The sequence below is a fragment of the Acartia tonsa genome, chromosome 7, assembly GCF_053477335.1.
Source record: "Acartia tonsa isolate MP-2025a chromosome 7, ASM5347733v1, whole genome shotgun sequence".
Lineage (NCBI taxonomy): Eukaryota > Metazoa > Arthropoda > Copepoda > Calanoida > Acartiidae > Acartia > Acartia tonsa.
The window spans coordinates 50,498,432-50,517,466 of record NC_137266.1 but is presented as its reverse complement, the minus strand read 5'-3'; the positions used below and the strand labels follow the sequence as shown (position 1 = coordinate 50,517,466).

The window sequence follows — 19,035 nt, the reverse complement described above, 5'->3', positions numbered from 1 at the left end:
TCTGAATTTAGAAAATGTAAATATTATATGTATTTAAGTACAGGGAGGGAGGGGACATTGGGCTGTTTATTACACTATTCACCAAAGTTTAGGGACTTTTTATTAAATTTTGATTAGTTACTTTATTAAGTTGAGTGTCTAAACGTTTTGACCACTAATTGTAATCTACAGAAGGGAAGATTTCGGTATAATCATTAGGGCTGTTAATCAATTTATTCTCTTATCCCGTAATATCCCTGAACATTTCGTGTGTTCAGCAAAATTTGTATTTTGAAGAGTGTGTATTTGGACAGTTCCAAGTGCCAACATTAAACTTAAAGTAGTAGATTAGAATAATGGCCATTTTTATGCAAATTTAAATAAATTATATTTCTAAATAATTACATAAAAGGATCATTTCCCTTACTTCTTTTTTTTGTGTATAAGAAATTATTAAAATTGAAATTAAAATTAAGTCTTTATATTGGCACCTTAGTTATGAAAATTCCTAAGCTAAATTAATGAACCTCATTATTTTTCCAAAAGTAAAAATAAATAAAGGACAAAGATTCAAAGGGACAATGAATCTACTAAGTTAAGATTTTCTTTTGATGAAACATTTATTTGTCGTCCATTTTCCTATCACTATGTTATATCAGCCTTGCCTTCAGAAAAGTTGACTTATAGTTCTCTAATTGTCTCTAATGGCTGTTACCGTCCTAAATTACCGAAAGTACTTTCAGGGTACATTTGAATTAGAGCAAAAATACCTATTACTCAATTATAGAAGGTAAACACGGGTAAAACAAGTCATAAATCAAATATATATATATATAGTATACATACATACACAGAATAAAGACAGGGATCTAAAGGGACAAGACAATGGCCCATAAATTTATGTACATCCCTAATTAATATACACTAAATTCCCTCTTCTGTAGATTAAAACTAGTAGTTGAATTGTTTATACACTCAACTTAATGAACGAACCAATCAAAAGTCAATAAAAATCGCCAAAGTTGATAAGCCAAAGAATAAGAAGACGTTACAAAAAAAAACAATAAAACTTTTGGACTAGCTAATCCTGCAAGCATAAACAGAAAAAAAGACAGCTATTCAGCTATTTCAATTTCAATTTCTTAAAATTTTGGATGTACATATTTATTGCTTTGAGTAAATAAACTTCATAATTTCATTAATCATATATTTATTTCAAAGAAAAGATGCAATTTTTAACTAAAATATATACAATGTATACTTAACAAAAATACTTTAAATTTGTTTATTTTTTTTAATAAGCCATTATGTACTGTACAATATAAACAAACAACCTAGAAATATTAGAGTTAAAATACAATGTTATTTTTGGACTACCTACATACTTTTCAATGCCATAATTGAAATATTTTTTTTAAATATATATTTTTCCTGATAATTACATCGACATTGTGTTCAAACCAATAGGATAATTACAATAATAGATAGTTTGACTTTATAAATTTAAAATAATTTACCTTAATATGCATGAAAATAGTATTTAACAAATTTTACTCTTAAGGAAAAAAACTAGTTAGCCAAAGTTTTGTTGAAATTATTAAGTTGCATAAAATTGCATAGTTGATGTGTATAGATAAATCTAGAGTAGTTGGATACAGGGATCTAAAGGGATAAGAATTGGCCTATGAAATTACCTATTCTGTAGGTAAAAATTAGTGAATCTAAACTTTATGTGCCAACCAATAAAAATTAAAAAAAATGTCCCCAAAATTGTTAAGCCAACGAATAAGAAAACGTTATTATAAATCTTTAAGGACTTGCCTCCAATGTTCCCTTCCCTTCTGACTTACACACAGGGACAGATAACAGAAATACAAATTAATAACAAGGAAAACTTAGATCATTGAAGTAATAATAAGAATTATTCACAATTTAAATAAGTTGCAGATTAAAAAAAAACAAAGGGAATTTTATAAATCCGTCTTGATGTTTTTCTAAATACTTTTTGGGCAATTCATAGGTAGGGTTTCAAACATAAGAAATGTAATCTGACATTTGTAGTTTATAAGAAAACTAGCGGCTACGCCCCTAGAAGCCTCTAGGGGCATCTAAAGTGGGAGTGGGAAAAGTCGAGACCCCCCTCTTTTCAATTTTTTTTAAAAAGAAAAAGTAGAAAAAATATTTTTTGTGGGGTAGGGTCATTTTTTTGGGAGGGTGGAGATACCCTCCCCAAAAATACTCAAAAACCTTCCCTAGACCTGTAAGAAGCTTCACTGCAAAGAAAAACCATAACGGTTCAGCGGTTAGTGAGATACTTCGCTACCGACAAAAAAAAGCTTGCTACTTTATATTATAGGATTATGGGAAATGAAAATAATTTATTAAAGAACTCAATTCTTTTTATCTTTTTTTAAAAAAAGTGGGACATTTTTTGCGCGTGTTTTCTGTAAATTTGTGTATTAGCGTTTAGTTAAGTGCGTTTATTAAGTCAAACTGTTCTTAATTTTGATCAAATGTATTTGTATGAAATGTTCATAATTAAGAACAGATTGAATTAATAAGTGCATTTGACTAAACGAAAACACTTTGGCTTTTGTTTTTTACTGATTATGTTTGAAAATACATATGACTTTTCTTGCTGCATTTATCAAGTATCAAGTACACTTAAAAGTATTCTCGTCAATAGAACACTCTTAAGAATTTTTTTTAAGTACACTTATGCACAAACTAATGTTTTATGTTAACAAAACTAGTAATAATCTTATAAATTTTCATTTTAATTAATATCCATTGAAAACTGTCTATAATACGATGTGATAAATATTTATTTGTGTTTAAATTATTTTTCTTACTAGTTCTTCACATTAAAAAAATGAAACTATTTTTGTATTTTTTAGAGTGAAACAATCTAAGGATGAAGTACTTTGAAATATTCATGCTTACAAAACTATATATTCACTGAACAAGAATGATAAAATTCACAAAGAAATACTTAAATTTTAGCCATTGAACTTTCCTAAATCCCAAATCCAACAACTTTGTGCTAATTTATATAAAGTATACTTTGAACTTTTTTTTCCAACTAATGTAATTCAGGTGATCATTTAGATCTGAAGTGCAAGTCTTTAAAGTTTCATAGCTAAATAAATAATCATCAAGTTCTAAAAAATCAATACTTTTATTTTTATTCAAAGAAAGAAAACATTAGCTTTGTAATTTGTACAAGTAAATACATACAGAACAAATTTAGAGATGCTTTGCTTGAAATAATTGCACTCTAGATATTATATAACATAGGTAGATATTCAGGAATTTAAAGGGATAAGACAATCGCTGATAAATTAATATACAGCCCCAATTAAGATACACAAATTAACCCATATAATTAGAGGTAAAAACATTGTACATTCATCTTAATGAACCAACCTATTCAAATTCAATGGTCCCCAAAGTTGTTGAGCCAAAGAATTAAAAACATTATAATAATTTTTTTGGGATTAGTGTAATAAACAGGCCAATGTCCCCTCCCTCCCTGGTAGATATTACATTTCCTTGCCATTATCTAATATCTTATTGTCATCCTCAAAATTTCAGGAATTTTCATCTCTCTCTCTCTCTCTCTCTCTCTCTCTCCTCTCTCTCTCTCTCTTTGGTATTCTTGAAAATTACAAAAGACATGGATCGAGATATGAAAATTTTAGGCCCCCCCTTTTTGGAAAGATTGTTTGGTTTTATGAACTAGGCTTAATCTTGTCAAAGTATTCATATCCAGAGATCTAAAGGGATAAGACAATGACCGATAAATTGATATATATCCCCAATGTTTAACACAATTCTATAGTTAGTCCTTGAAATGTTTGAACCCTTAACTTAATGAACCAATAAATCAATAAGAGTCCCCAAAGTTGGTAAGCTAAAGATTAAAAATGTTATTATAAAACTTTGGGGACTAGAGCAATAAACACCCTAATGTCCCCTCCCTCCCTGATTCATACCCCTCTTTTTCCCAAGAGTTTTATCTTAATGTTGTCATTCCCTTCTTTCAATATAACCCATGAAAAATTATAGATGAATAGGCAAGTAGCTTAATAACTAAACTTTGCATTATCAATGCTTAAGTGCTTATTTTCAAAACATACTGTAAAAGTATTTTTTTAGGTTTTAAAAATTGAATAATAGGAAAAACGACACTATAACCTATTTGTACAGAAACATAACATGGTTCAAATTGATTACAATTAGGATTTTTAAATAAGGAATAGTTATTTATCGCTTCGTATTATAGACAACTTTTATCGGATATTAAAATGAAAAATTACAAGAATAATACCTGTTCTTTTAGCCCCGAGGGACCGAAGGCCCGAACTAACAAAACTGATTTTTATTTTAATATTCGTAGAAAATTGTCTGTAATACGATGCTGTGCATGATTTTTAGTACGGCTGAAATCCAGTAAATATTAATCGGTTTCAAAGCCATACTGGACGTTAAATAAGTACAATTTTAATTATACTATTTGTTTACTAGTTTATACATCATTTGCATTCTACATTATTTTCTATGGAATGCCCCAACAACACATATCTAATCTAAGTCATTTTTCCAGATGGATATTTGACATTGCACAGATTTTATTGCATGAAAATCTGCGAAAATGTCGCGAAAAATTGCGCAAGAATATTCGGTGCTGAACCTGAATAGGTTCAACGAAATGTGCTGCGTGCTTGGTGTTAAGGAGCTCAGCTGCTATGATCCGGATAAGAAGGCTATTGAGAGGGCATTCAGGTATCTTTATATAATTTTTCAGGCATCTAAAGGGATGAGACAATGGCCGACAAATTGATGTACATCCCTAATGATGATACTAAAATTAATGAACCACTAATCAAAATTCAAGTATCTAACGTTGTAAAGCCGACGAATAAGGAAACATTTTTCTCGTATTCATTCGAATCCGGTGGATAGGAACCGGTTCTCATCCATACGAAAAAACTATGTCTAGCATCGTATTATATCCAGCTTTCTACGAATATAAAAATGGACAATCATAAAATTAAAACCAGTTTTGTTAGCCGGTGCCTTCAGCACCTCGGGGCTAAAAAAACTAGTTTTAATCTTATACTTGTACATTCTATATCCACGGAAAGCCGTTTATAATACGATGCGAGAAATAACTATTATCTTATTCATTAGAAACCGATTAATATCCGCTGAATAAGAACAGGTTTTCTTAAGAAAAATTTTAAGAATAAAAACTAAAAATTATAAAATTAATTTCAGTTTGATTAGCCCGAATCTTAGGTCAATTATGGCTAACAAAACTGGCTTTTTGGTCTTCTGATCATGTTCGAAGTAGATAACTAAGAGTAAAGATAACCAGGGAGTCTAAAGGAATAAACCAATGCCCGATAGATTGTTGTACATCCTCAATGATGATCCACAATATTACTGTAGATTACAATGATTAGTTGAACTTTTAGACACACAAATTAATCAATTTCTAATAATAATTCAATAATAGTCCCCAAGGTTGTGAAGCCAACAAATAAGAAAATGTTACTTTGAGGGCTAGTTTAATAAACAGCCCATTGTACCCTCCCTCCCTGCATTTTAAGTGAATTTTTTTAGCAATGTAGCTTTTTATAATGAATAGATAATACGTGGAAATTAGAATAGTTAATGGTCAGTTCGTTCATCCAGTAAATGGGTAGGGTAATAAGAGGCAAAGGGGTTGAATGCGGGATACCATTTTTATCTAGCTGCGAGCATCGCTTTGTACGAGTTCATGAAAATCTGATGCCACATCCAAGTAATAATATATCGATTGTTAAATTTCACTTTACATAGTAATTTTACTTTTTGACATAAAGTGAAAAGAAACATAGATAGTTATTTATCGCATCGTATTATAAACATCTTTCCACATTGAATAAATTTATAAAGATACAAACCAGTTATTGTTATCCCCAAGGCCTGGGCTAACAAAACTAGTATTAATTTTATGATTTATATTTTATTATTCTCGGAAAAATCGCGGATATTAATCGGATTTAAAGCCATGCTGGAAAATAAAATCTATAAAATCAACGTAGGTAAAACAAATAATTTTCCATCAAAACTTGTTTCTATAATATTTAAAATTGATTGAATAAAATTAAATAATTTGTATCATGCATACCAGAGCTAGAAAAGAATGATATTCAATATTTTCTTTCCTTTGCAGGATAAAGGATACAAAAGTTTATTAGATCAATATCCAAAGATAGCGAAATCACAAAAATTTATTGATGTTATTAAGGATCAAAAATATTTAAATATCATGAAGATAAATTGCTGATTGTAAAAGAGAATTTTCACAATCTTGAATAGAAGTTGAGAAAATCTCAAAAAAGGACAGTGTCAGCTGTAAAAAAAGTAGAATAGTAAATGTTTAAGTCTGAACAAAATCGTGAGTAAATTTGTTACAAAATTGATTATGTACAGGCTACTTTTTAAGGACAAATTTACATTTTTAGGACTTGTTATAGAGATGCTTTAATAAATATTGTACCTTGTTGTAGTAGGAATCAGTATTTCAAAAATAAGATGAATAGGACAATTATACCACAAAAAAATGTTGCTAAAAAGGTTAAAAAGCAACATGTTTCAAATAGACTTACGGACTTTCTGGTAATGATTATAGCATTAAATTAACGAAAATGGCTAAATGGCTCGGACGAAGGGACAGACCGATCCTAATTATAGATTAGCTTTTACAAAGAAAATTGGAGTAAAAACAAATAATGTACAATAAATTATAAAAAACAAATGTACCTTATTGATCAGTAATACAAATTTTTCGCGCTGCATTCTTTTTATAAAATCGTTTAAACTAAAATGAAAAATCCCCCACATTCGTGGAAACTAACCAGCCGCGGCCGAGAAGCCGTACAAATTTCTGACAAGAATCTTAAAATCTATATTCAATATACATACACATTATATATATACAACCAGGTATCTAAAGGGATAAGACAATGACTGATAAATTGATGTATATTCCCAATAATAATAGAAAAACTTACCCCTTTTGTAGATTTTAATTAGTGGTTGAAACATTAGGACACTTAACTAAATGAGCCAATCAATCAAAATTCAATAAAAGTTCAAAGGTTGTTAATCCATCGAATTAGAAAACATTAATATAAGACTTTGAGGACTAGTGTAATAAACAGCCCAATGTCCCCTCCCTCCCTGATAAACATTTTATATTTTTACGTGCCACACATTTTATTCGAATTTTCATTTTATATAATTCTATTTTAAACAATTTCATAGCTATCTTACAAACTATATATCCTTTTAAAAAAGTAACAGGATGTTCGTCTGTCTGCGTGTGTGTACCGAAGGATCTCGCTAACCACGATATGGTGCTCTCATAGGACCCGGAAGGGTTTTAGGCTATTTGCCTTCCCCTATAAACCCCAGTAAATATACATAGAACCTGCAGATGCTAATGGCGCAGCGACTAGTATATAAATAGATATATAGATATGTATTTCAACATAAGCATACAAAATAACAATAATAATATACTAGCGGCTACGCCCCTAGAGGCCTCCGTGGGAACTTGAGAAGAGGGCCGGGAGTTGAATTCCATCGGCCAATTTGAAAAGAAAAACTTTAAAAAAATTGTGCGATTTCTATGTTGCGTTCAAGTCTCTACGAATATTTAATTTTAAAAAAAACATTGTGATTTCTCTTGGGAGTGTGGTTGTACCCTCTTCCAAAATATTTATAAACCTTCCCGGGACCTATGAGAAGCTACCCTGTTAAGGAGAACCCGATCGGTTCAGCGGTTAGTGAGATCCTTCGCTACAAACAAACAGACAGACATATGTTATAGACGTACAGATGGGAAGATCTTTATTGTGCTTAACAAAAAAGTCGTCATACTGTAATTTAATTGACCAATGGTAGGCCAGTATGGCGTCATTTTTATAGGCACTGTGAAAAGCTTTGACAGATGGACGTAATACAAACCCTAAATACAGAAAAACATCGCTTTAAAACACAGATAAAATGTATGGACTGTGAAATGATACCTGATTTAGGGTAATCTATGTTTTTACATTTTAAAGTAAATATTCAAACATTTATCATATGCACATCTCAGATCAGGGAGGGAGGGGACATTGGGCTGTTTATTACACTAGTCCCTAAAAATTTATTAAAATGTTTTCTAAACGTATTCGCAGGATATAATGGGATAATTAATTAAGATTCACTAATCGTAATCTACATAAGTGGTAATTTTGTGTATCATCATTAGGGATGTACATAAATTTATCGGTCATTGTCTTATCCTTTTATATCTCTGCATCCAGATAGTGAACAAATTAGGGAGTTACCGCATTTTGTTAAGAGGACGATTGCGTCTTATAAATGGATGTAGTAGAATATACGTGTATATTATGACAGGGGATAAATTGTCGTAAACTCATTTATTAGTCACTGCGTTCATTCAGTAGGAGAGAGGGATAAGGGTAATCGTTGTTTTAGCCCGCTACAATTTAGAGTACACGATAATCTGGAATAAGATACCATTATTAATAAGCAAAGCATTAATTAGTTAGGACAACTAAAAATATATTTTTTTAAATGATATATACGATAAGAGCAAAAATGAAATAGAGATAAAAAAGAAAAAATATGTCTTTAAAAACCTATGTTCTGAATATTATTTTTGAACTTGACTTTTACTGCCGATCTAGAGATCCTCTGCTTCAATATCGTACTGCCGTAAATCGTACAAACGGCTACATCTCTAGTATCTAGCGATTCTGTTTTCCAATTGGGGAAGAGAGGATAGAAATTGGATTAAAACCATCCCAAAATTTAAATCTAAAAATTAAATAGCCTAAAACCATCACAGGACCTATTTATTGCTTAGTTAAATAGAGAACCCAATCGGTTTAGTAGTTATTAAGATCTTAAACTTCAAACACAAAAGAAAACCTTAATACATTATGAAATAGTATAAAAATGGCCTTGTGTTTTGAGACTATACACAATTATGAAGATATGTATGTAACGTCTGTTTAATTTAAAAAGACAGGGCAGAAAATACTCAAAATTCTTCGTCAAATCTCGGTCAAATTCAAAGATATGGACCAATATTCAACAATTAATTTTAGATTACTTTAAGCATTTTTAATTGTATATTACAATTAGTGGTTGAAACGTTTGGACACTAACTCAATGAACAAACCGATTATAATTAAATAACAGTAACCAACTGTGTTAAGCCAACGATAAAGAAAACGTTTTAAAATAATTTTTGGACTAGTGTAATAAACAGTCAAATTTCTTCTCCTTCCATGCGATTTTTTCTGATAAAAGTTTTTTTTTTAATTAGACAGTTAATAATAATAAATTTAGACAATACAGCATCACTGAAAATCAGTCTCTGTATTTGAATATATCTAAAAAGAACTATACACCTAATTCTAATCTACCTATATTTACTTTTGAGAAGTATAACTTCTTTGCAATTAGCAATATTCTTTAATTTTATTATTGTATGAGAATTCAGGAAAAAACGCACTAAATTTGTTCTAAACTTTACTTTACTTTTAAGGTATACAATATATTATTGTTTATAAACCTAGGTGTCCTTGTTAAAAGCAAAGCTTTTCTATAATCAAGGTCGGTCAATCCGTCCGTCCAACCGTCCGTAAGCTCTTTTCGTTAATTTATGCAGGTTAAAATTATCGATTTCAAACTTTGCATAATGATTCCTATAGTAGTTAGGTACAATTTAGAAAGCGTTACCAGAATGTCCTACCGTTTCAGAGCTTCACTTTTATGGATGTTGTCATCCTTGTTTGTGTTCTTGTTTTTTCTATATTTTCTGGTAAATGCTTTTAGAAAATGTTAATGGCATAATAAACAAGTTAAAAGACTTAATTTTGTCTCAATTTTTACATCTATTGTGCTTTTACACAGGGAGGGAGGGGACATCAGTCTGTTTATTACTCCAGTCCCCAAAGTTTTATATTATTGGGTTCTTATTCGTTAGCTTAACAACTTTAAGGACTTTTGAATTTTGATTGGTTGATTAACTAAGTTTAGTGTTCAAACGTTTCAACAACTAATTGTTATCTATAGAAGGGTATATTTGGTTATCATAATTGGGGATGTATATCAATTTATCGGCCATTGTCTTATCCCTTCAGATCCCTGGCCTTTACATAATTTGTTTTTGTCTTTATTTCATTTTAAGAATTAGGTCTTTAATTTATGAACTATAGGCAAAAACTCTGAACTATAAAATGTTTTTATTCTCAAATACTTATTTTTTATAGTTTTTTAATCTTATTTTGAAGAATTGGGTCTTATTTTTAAGGTATAGAAAAACTTAAAGAATGTGTATAAAAACTGTATAATGATGAAAATAGTAACGTTTCTTCAAATGGGTAAATTATGTTCAAAATATATTGTTTAAGTATTGAACTAATGATATTATTTTAATTTCATTAGGTCTAAAGTCTAATCCTATAATAAAAGCAGTAAGGTTTTTCTTCTGAAGCTAAATATCTTGGAAACTGCTGGTCTTTATTGATTTTACTTTTCAGGGGATCTTTAAAGATGTTCATGAGAGGTTTTAGGCTATTTTTCTTACCCCTTTCATCCTTCCATAGAGGCTAGAAATCATATAAGACAACAAAATTTTGGATAAGATCTGGTTTTTTTAAATTGCTGTATTTGATGAATATTTAGAATAGTTTCCAGTAACACAGTAGGACAATCCAGGAAGGAAGGGGACAATGGGCTGTTTATTACACTAGTCCCTAAAGTTTTATAATAAAGTTTTTCTATTCGTTGGGTAAACGACTTCTAATAAATCTTATCAATTTGCCATTGTCTTATCCCTTTAGATCCCTGAGGACATTCTTTAGCGTCTATTTCATTTCTTAAAGCTCACGGACATGGACACACTTTCGCAAAATTAATTAAGGGTTACAGGTAACTAGTTGACCGATAGTGTAAGTTTTAAAAGTACAAGGGCAAATATTAATCGCTTAGATATTTCCTCTAAAAGTTAAATGTTTGTGTATTTTAATAAGTAAACCTTTAAATAAAGTAAAAGATAAATATACAATCTCGAGAATCCCCTAGTGTAAAGAATATATACAAAATTGAACTATAAACTTGCTAATCACCATCAAACTATTATTAAAAAGTTATTTTGCAGTATGGCTTTGAAACCGGATTAAAACTGGTTCTGAGCCATACTGAAAAATAATTTATAGCATCGCATTACAGACAACTTCCCACGAATATTAATATAAAAATCATAAATGCAATACCTGTTTTGTTAAAACGGCACTTAGACCTCTAGGCGCTAACAAAACTTGTTTTAATTTTACAATTTAAATTTTAATATCCGCGGAAAGCAGTCTTTATTATGATGTGATAAATAACTATTCTTGACTTTAATCTGTTTCTGTAATACCCAAAGTTTTTTTGACAATATGCATTCATGTTTCTTTTTAGTAGCGAAGCTACTCTATAATTCACTTGTCCGTCCGTCAGTCCGTCAGTCCGTAACGCTATGGGGGAAATGGGATTTACTCAGCTCCTATAATAGATAGAATGCTGAAATTTTTTGACAACATTCCCATCATTTAGGAGCATAATTGACTATAAAACATCATTAGCGGTCGGACCGCTTTTTAGCAGGTTTTAGGCTATTTTTATATTTTTCACATTTTTCTTCATATCTTCAGTGTTTATGGTCCGATTTTCAAAATTTTTTCAGTTACATATATCAAAATTATATTTCCTGTCGTTTAAAGAAAACAACCATGAAAGCCAGACTGCCTTTTAGCAGGTTTTAGGCTATTTTTATATTTTTCACATTTTTCTCCATATCTTCAGTGTTTATGGTCCGTTTTTCAAAATTTTTTCAATTATAGATATCCAAATTAAATTTCCTGTCTTTTAAAGAAAACAACCATGACAGCCAGACTGCCTTTTTAGCAGGTTTTAGGCTATTTTTCACATTTTTCTCCATATCTCAGTAATTACAGTCCGATTTTCAAAAAATTTTTAGTTATAGATATCAAAATTAAATTTCCCGTCAATGAAAACAATCATGACGGTCAGACTGCCTTTTTAGCAGGTTTTATGCTATTTTTATATTTTTAACATTTTTCTCCATATCTTCAGTGTATATGGTCCGATTTTCCAAATTTTTAAAGTTCAGGGTATAAAAAATTAAATTTTCTGTCGTTTTAAGAAAACAACCATGGCGACCAGACTGCCTTTTATCAGGTTTTTGGCTATTTTTATATGTTTTACATATTAACAAATATTTTTTTTTTTATGCAATTTTAAAACTTTTTGGGGATATCAGTATCAAAATAATTTTTCCCATTGTTATGAGCATCTTTAATGTAATTTACTTTGACCATCATCATCATACAAAATAAAACAAGGTTTCATGTTTATTTTATCCAATAAATATATTCTTGATTTTAATTAATACCCTTTAAATCTACTTGTACGTATTCCCATCTACGATTCTTGTGCTTCGCTACTTATGGATGTTGTCATCCTTGTTTGAATTATAAGGATGATAAGTACCCTTGCTCGGTTCATGGAAAACACAGACCTGAGCATTTTATTCTTTTCATACAGATATTTATTTTTGTCAATGGTTCAATATTCAAGTAACCCAAAATTTAATGATTTTGAGCATATTATCTTCCAATTCAAAGAGAGAATATAAAGGGATTTGATATAATTCTATAATGGTTTTGCTTTTATGTATTTCCTAATGGATTTCCTCAAAAAATTCCCTCGCTTTTTTCTATTTCTGAAAGTGAAATTGTAAAATTAAATTGATTTATTATTTTAAGACTATTTTAAAATTAACTTTTAAAATTGGCTGTTTGTTTGTATGTTTATTAAGTAAGCTATTTTTTGCAAAGAGAGAGGGAACAGTGGACTGTTTATTTATTAAAGTTTTTTTTATTTGATGTCTTTTCAACTTTGATTTGTTGTTTTATTAAGTTGAGTGGCCTAGCATTTCAACCACTGATTTTAATTTATGTCAGAGCTAATTTTGTGTTTAATCATTGGGGATGTACAATGTACATCAATTTATCCCTTTAGATCCTTAATAAATATCTCCATATTTCTACTCTTAAATATGAAACATATTTTAAAAGAGACAATTTGAAAGAAACATTGGTCAACTCTATTTCCATTAATTATGTTCAGACACACACACATAGAGTAACTATTTATTATATAATATAAATAGCCTAAAACCAAACTTAGAAATAAGAATTTAAAAGCCATCCAGGGACCTATAAGAAGCTTCTATGAAATGGAGAACTCGGTTCAGTAGTTATCAAAATTTAAAGCCACAGACAAAAATCTTAAAACTTTATATGATAGGTTTTTTTTGTCCAAAGCTTAAGATTTCAACAACTACTGAACTAATTCAATTCTTCTTTTTAGGGAAAATTAAAAAAGGTTCGGGATAATTTTAGGCTATTTTCTTGTCATTTTTATACAACTAGTTTAAGTCTGATCTATGACATATCTAGTCTATTTTGTGTAATAAGAAGAATTGAAACGAATTTAAGTCGGGCTTTCGTTTCGACCGATTAGTGTTCATCTATTCTTTTGAGTTATGAACGTTTCTACAATGTAGTAGTTATTATAAATAGCAAATATGTTTGTAAAAACAATTTAAAAGGTTTTTTTAATCGCGCAACTTATCGACGAAGCCCATTTTGTTCCGAATTTGTTCCCCATCTCTTTTGAAGAGATTTTCTTCCCCCCTTCCCTTTTTCGGGAAAGAAAAATATGACGTAACTGGAGTCGCACTTTTCAAAAGTGATACAAATTCGGAACAAAATGGGCTTCGTCCAACTTATCTATAAATTCAGTATGCCCGTACGTCTGTTACTATGCAGAGAGAAAGGGGGGACCATGGGCTATTTATTACACTAGTCCCAAAAGTTTAATAATAGCGTTTTCTTATTTGTTGGCTTTATAATGAAGACTTAATGGGGGGATTAAAGTGGTTCTTAATTGGTTGTTTCATTAAGTTGAGTGTTCAAACGTTTCAGCCACTAATTTTATTCTACAAAAGGGTTAATTTTGTGGATCACCACTAATTTTTGTTTTACATAACGGGTAATTTTGTGTTTCATCATTGGGAATGTACATAAATTATCGGCCATTATCTTTTGATCCCTAAGTACTTTTTTAATCTGATAATATAATTTTATAAAATTTTAGTATGTTTACTAAAGCTATGCTGCTTATTAACATAATCATTCTAGTTTATTTCTAATAATAATTTTGCTGTTTGAAAGAATGACCACAATGTATTTAAACTCTTTCTTTAACACGACACTTCATAGCTTGACACAATCACGGAGGGAGGGGACAATTGCCTGTTTATTACACTTGTCCCCAAAGTTTTATATTAACGTTGCCTTAACAACTTTTGGGACTTTTGATTGATCGTTTCATAATAATGGGTGTCCAAAATTTTCAACCACTAATTACAATCTACAGAAGTTATAAATTGTGTATAATCATTGGGGATGAACATCAATTTATCGGCCATTATCTTATCCCTTTAGATCCCTGTGACACAATAGCCTTGACAATTTGTGGAGCCAAGAATACATTTTCATATATATTTTTCTCTCAATATTTTACTTTAAACTTTTATTTTTACTTTTTTCTTTTTATGACATCATTCAAAAATAACCCATAAAACTACTTTTCTAAAAAAATGTATAGCAAAATAGTATTTTTATAATGAGTACAAGCTATAAATAAATCTTTTTAATATCCTATAATATAAAATTCTATCTAGAAATGTGATACTTTTTATATACCACGATAATTGTACTCAAATAAGATTAGTTTTCCGTGAGTCTTTTTTTTACTTATTCTGATACATTGTATCAGTATTATCATAAAAGCGAAAATGCTCTATAATTTGAGAAGTCCGTCTGTATGTCAGTCTGTCTATTTCCAGTTATTATAAAAGTGATTTCATCGGCTCCTATCCAAGATAAACGTCTGAAACTTATCATTTAATGTTTAAAACAAGTTGTCTATGATTAATATTGCTAGGTTGGACCAATTACAAACTGTTCAGCATCCTAATGTATAAAGTTGACCTTGATAGTGACTCTTTCTATATTTAACGTCTGTACAATTTTATTCTCAACCAATTTATCCTTTTTAGTTACGCCCCTAGAGGCCTCTAGGGGCACTTGAGGAAATGGGGGTGGGAAGTGAATCGATCCAATACTTTATATTATTGCTTTATTTTCATCATGGGATATTTCTCATGCCTGGGTCGAGGTACCCCCCCCCCCCTTATAATGCGTATAAACCTACCCAGGACCTCTGGGATTTTTCACTGTAAAGGAGAATCATATCGGTCCAGCGTTTAGAGTGATTCTTTGATTCATACAGGCCTAAAGATTCACAAACATCCTGAAACTTTTTTTTTATATAAGATTTTTTTATTTAGGAAACGGGCACTAAAGACACAACTTGACAAAGGCGAGATCCTGTAGAATCTTGGTTTTAGGCTATTTTCAATAGATTATTTTGTCTAGGAAACGGGCACTAAAGACACATCCGGACAAAGGCGGTGATCCTGTAGAATTCAAGAAAATAAACGAAGCTTATAATAAACTTATAGGCCATATTTTTAAGGTAAGACAATAAAGTTATTGAGTAGCCCGCCTCTTTGACCTGGTATATCGTTGATTAATAGATAAAACAATAAAATATGTGATCATTATTTACTATTAAACTTCTGGGATCTAAAGGGATTAGACAATGACGGATAAATTGATTTATATTCCCAATAATAAAACACAAAATTACCCCTTCTGTAGATTACAATTAATGGTTAAAATGTTTTGTCACTCAACTTAATGAACCAAACAATAAGAAACCGCTGGATAATAATCTAAAAAAGATTTTTCCTCTATTACAAATTATATTTAAATCATTAGTCAAACGTTTTGTTTTAGTCAAACTGTCAATAATTATATGAAATCTATTAACTATTGTCTATGTCGTGATAAAAGCATATGTAAAAACTCTAGAAAATGATTTCTCGTATTCATTCGAATCCGGTGGATAGGAACCGGTTCTCATCCACACGAAAAAAAATATGTCTTGCATCGTATTATATCCAGCTTTCTACGAATATAAAAATTTACAATCATAAAATTAAAACCAGTTTTCTTAGCCAGTGCCTTCGGCACCTCGGGGCTAAAAAAACTGGTTGTAATCTTACAATTGTACATTCTATATCCGCGGAAAGCCGTTTATAATACGATGCGAGAAATAACTATTATTTCTCATTTTCTTCTATCACAAGAAACTTTAAAAATACGACGAAACGCCCCTTAAGAGGCGTTGTCAAGAATGAGACTATACCCAATAGAATTACTACAATTACTTTTTCCTAAATGGCTGATATGTATAGATACATGAATCTATTTGACAGGTTTCTGCAAATATCTAGGACAGGGTTCATAACACTGAAGAATGAATTATAGAAAAGAAAGAGAGGGGATAATGGACTGTTTATTACACTAGTCCCCAAAGTTTTATAATAGTGTTTTCTTTTTTGTTGGCTGAACAACTTTAGGGACTTGATTGGTTGGCTCATCAAGTTGAGTGTTAAAATGTTCCAACCACTAGTTGTAAACTACAGAATGGGTAATTTTGTGTATCATCTTTAGAGACGTACATCAATTTATCGGCCATTTGCTTATCCCTTTAGATCCATGTCTTACAATGGTATATTTTTCTTAGACAACCAATCCTTGTCCATTGTCAAATATGACCTCGGTCATCTAAATGTTACGTAAATGTATTCTGTGTTGCTAAATACATTCTTTTTACTCTGTCTACGTAACTTTTATTATCAGAAAAAAATTAATATGTTTTGTGTTCAACATAAACTAACAGACTTAGAATTGAAAATACATAACTACGAAAAACTATCCTCCCCTCCTTTATTTTCATTAAAGTTTTTTATATTAAAGGAGGGGGGTTATAAAGCTCTTGTTTTGGCAATTTAAGGCAAACCGCCAAAGTTTTTAACTATTTTGTCTATTTTGGCGATAAATAACTCAAAGCAATTATCCTTTTATTAATCTTTTACGTTTTTGTTAAAACCTGTAACATGTTATGTAATCAAACAAATCATACAGGGAGGGAGGGTACAATGGACTGTTTATTAAACTAGTCCCCAAAGTTTTATAATTTATAATCTACTTAAGGGCTAATTGTCTGTATCATTATTAGGGATGTACATCAATTTATCGGCCATTATCTTATCCCTTTATATCCCTGACAATATGATAATAAATGACTTATCCAACATAGTATTGTATTACAACACTGTCTGTCCTTTATTTAATAGGTTACTATTTGTATGGACGGAAATGACCCGTGAATTTATATATTTTCCAACTCTAAACTTATGTTGCTACTATCAATTTCATTCCAAAAAATGTGTCTGTGTTTTTGACTATTTTTATAAATATTTATAAATTTTTTTATCTTTTTAAAAATATAATTGAGTACATATTTAATAGTACTGAACCCCCCCCCCCCCCCCACCTTCATTAAAATTAAAAATAAATTGGGGAGGGGGCATTTTTTTGCACTTTAGTAGCTTTAGTTTATTTGGACGTTGCTATATTACACTTAAAAATTCTCACACATTTTTACAAATACTCTAATTATAGATTATCTTCGCCTTTTAAAAAAATGGTAGGGTGTGTATATCTGTTGGAAAATAAATCCTACAAATCGATAGAATTATGAGGATCTCCTTTTCATGGAATCTACATATAGATACGGTTTTCTGCTGTAGCAAACATTTTTTTAAAAGCGAAGCTTTTCTATAATTAGGGTCGGTCCGTCCGTACGTCCGTCCGTACGTCCGTAACGGATAGCTTTTTCCGTTAATTTAGGCATGTTAGAATTGTCCTATCGATTTCAAATTTTGCATGGTGATTCCTTTAGTAGTTAGGTACGATTTAGAAAGCGTTGCAACTCTATAATCATTACCAAAATGTCCGTACGTCCATTTTAAACATGTTGATTTTTTTACTTTTTGAACAACAAATTTTTATGTGATCAAATCATCGGATTGATCTGATTTTTGGTATATTGATTCCTGGGACAACAAAGTATAATGTAATAAGCGAAGCAACTCTATAATCAAGCCCTAAAAATGTAAGTATTTCCATAAAAATTATCCTGTATCAAGCAGTTTTTTTAGATACATCTTATCGTTGTAATTCCAAAATTCAATGAATAGAGCGCCGCAAGTGTATATTAACAAAATAAAGTAATTATATTTTCTCGTATTCATTCGAATCCGGTGGATAGGAACCGGTTCTCATCCATACGAAAAAACTATGTCTAGCATCGTATTATATCCAGTTTTCTACGAATATAGAAATGTACAATCATAAGATTAAAACTATTTTTTTAGCCGGTGCCTTCGGCACCACGGGGCTAAAAAAACTAGTTTTAATCTTATAATTGTACATTCTATATCCGCGGAAAGCCGTTTATAATACGATACGAGAAATAACTATTAGTGTATTTCTAATTTTGTATTTAGTAAAAATTAGAAGAACACGTGCATTGAAATTTTGTTAATATTTGTAATTTTGACCCTGACCCATTTTGTCTATACTTATTATGTACTATTATCAGGGATTAAAGGGATAAGACAATTACCTATAAAGAGATGTACATTTCCAATGATGATATGCAAAATTACCCCTTCTGTAGATTAAAATTAGTGGTTGAAACGCTTAACCACTTAACGTAACGAACTAACCAATCAAAATTCACTAAAGTCTCCAAAGATGTTATTATAAAACTTTGGGGACTAGTGCAATGTTGACCGTGACCCATCTAGTCTATACTTATAATGTATATTATGCTAGGAATAGAAGGGATGGAGGGAATATTGGGTTGTAA

General features: G+C 30.4%; 1 protein-coding gene across 2 annotated transcripts in view; it reads left to right on the top strand.

Moving 5' to 3' along the window:
• Positions 1 to 4,589: 4,589 nt before the first annotated feature.
• The window catches only part of LOC145323939 (uncharacterized), a 39,189-nt gene continuing 24,743 nt past the window's right edge, over positions 4,590 to 19,035 (top strand). For both annotated transcript variants that reach the window (XM_080166552.1, XM_080166551.1), the window contains exons 1-2: positions 4,590 to 4,764; positions 15,627 to 15,726. In XM_080166552.1, coding sequence (XP_080022678.1) covers positions 4,634 to 4,764; positions 15,627 to 15,726 — 231 coding nt within the window. In that variant the 5' untranslated portion in view covers positions 4,590 to 4,633. The remainder of the gene's footprint in view (positions 4,765 to 15,626; positions 15,727 to 19,035) is intronic.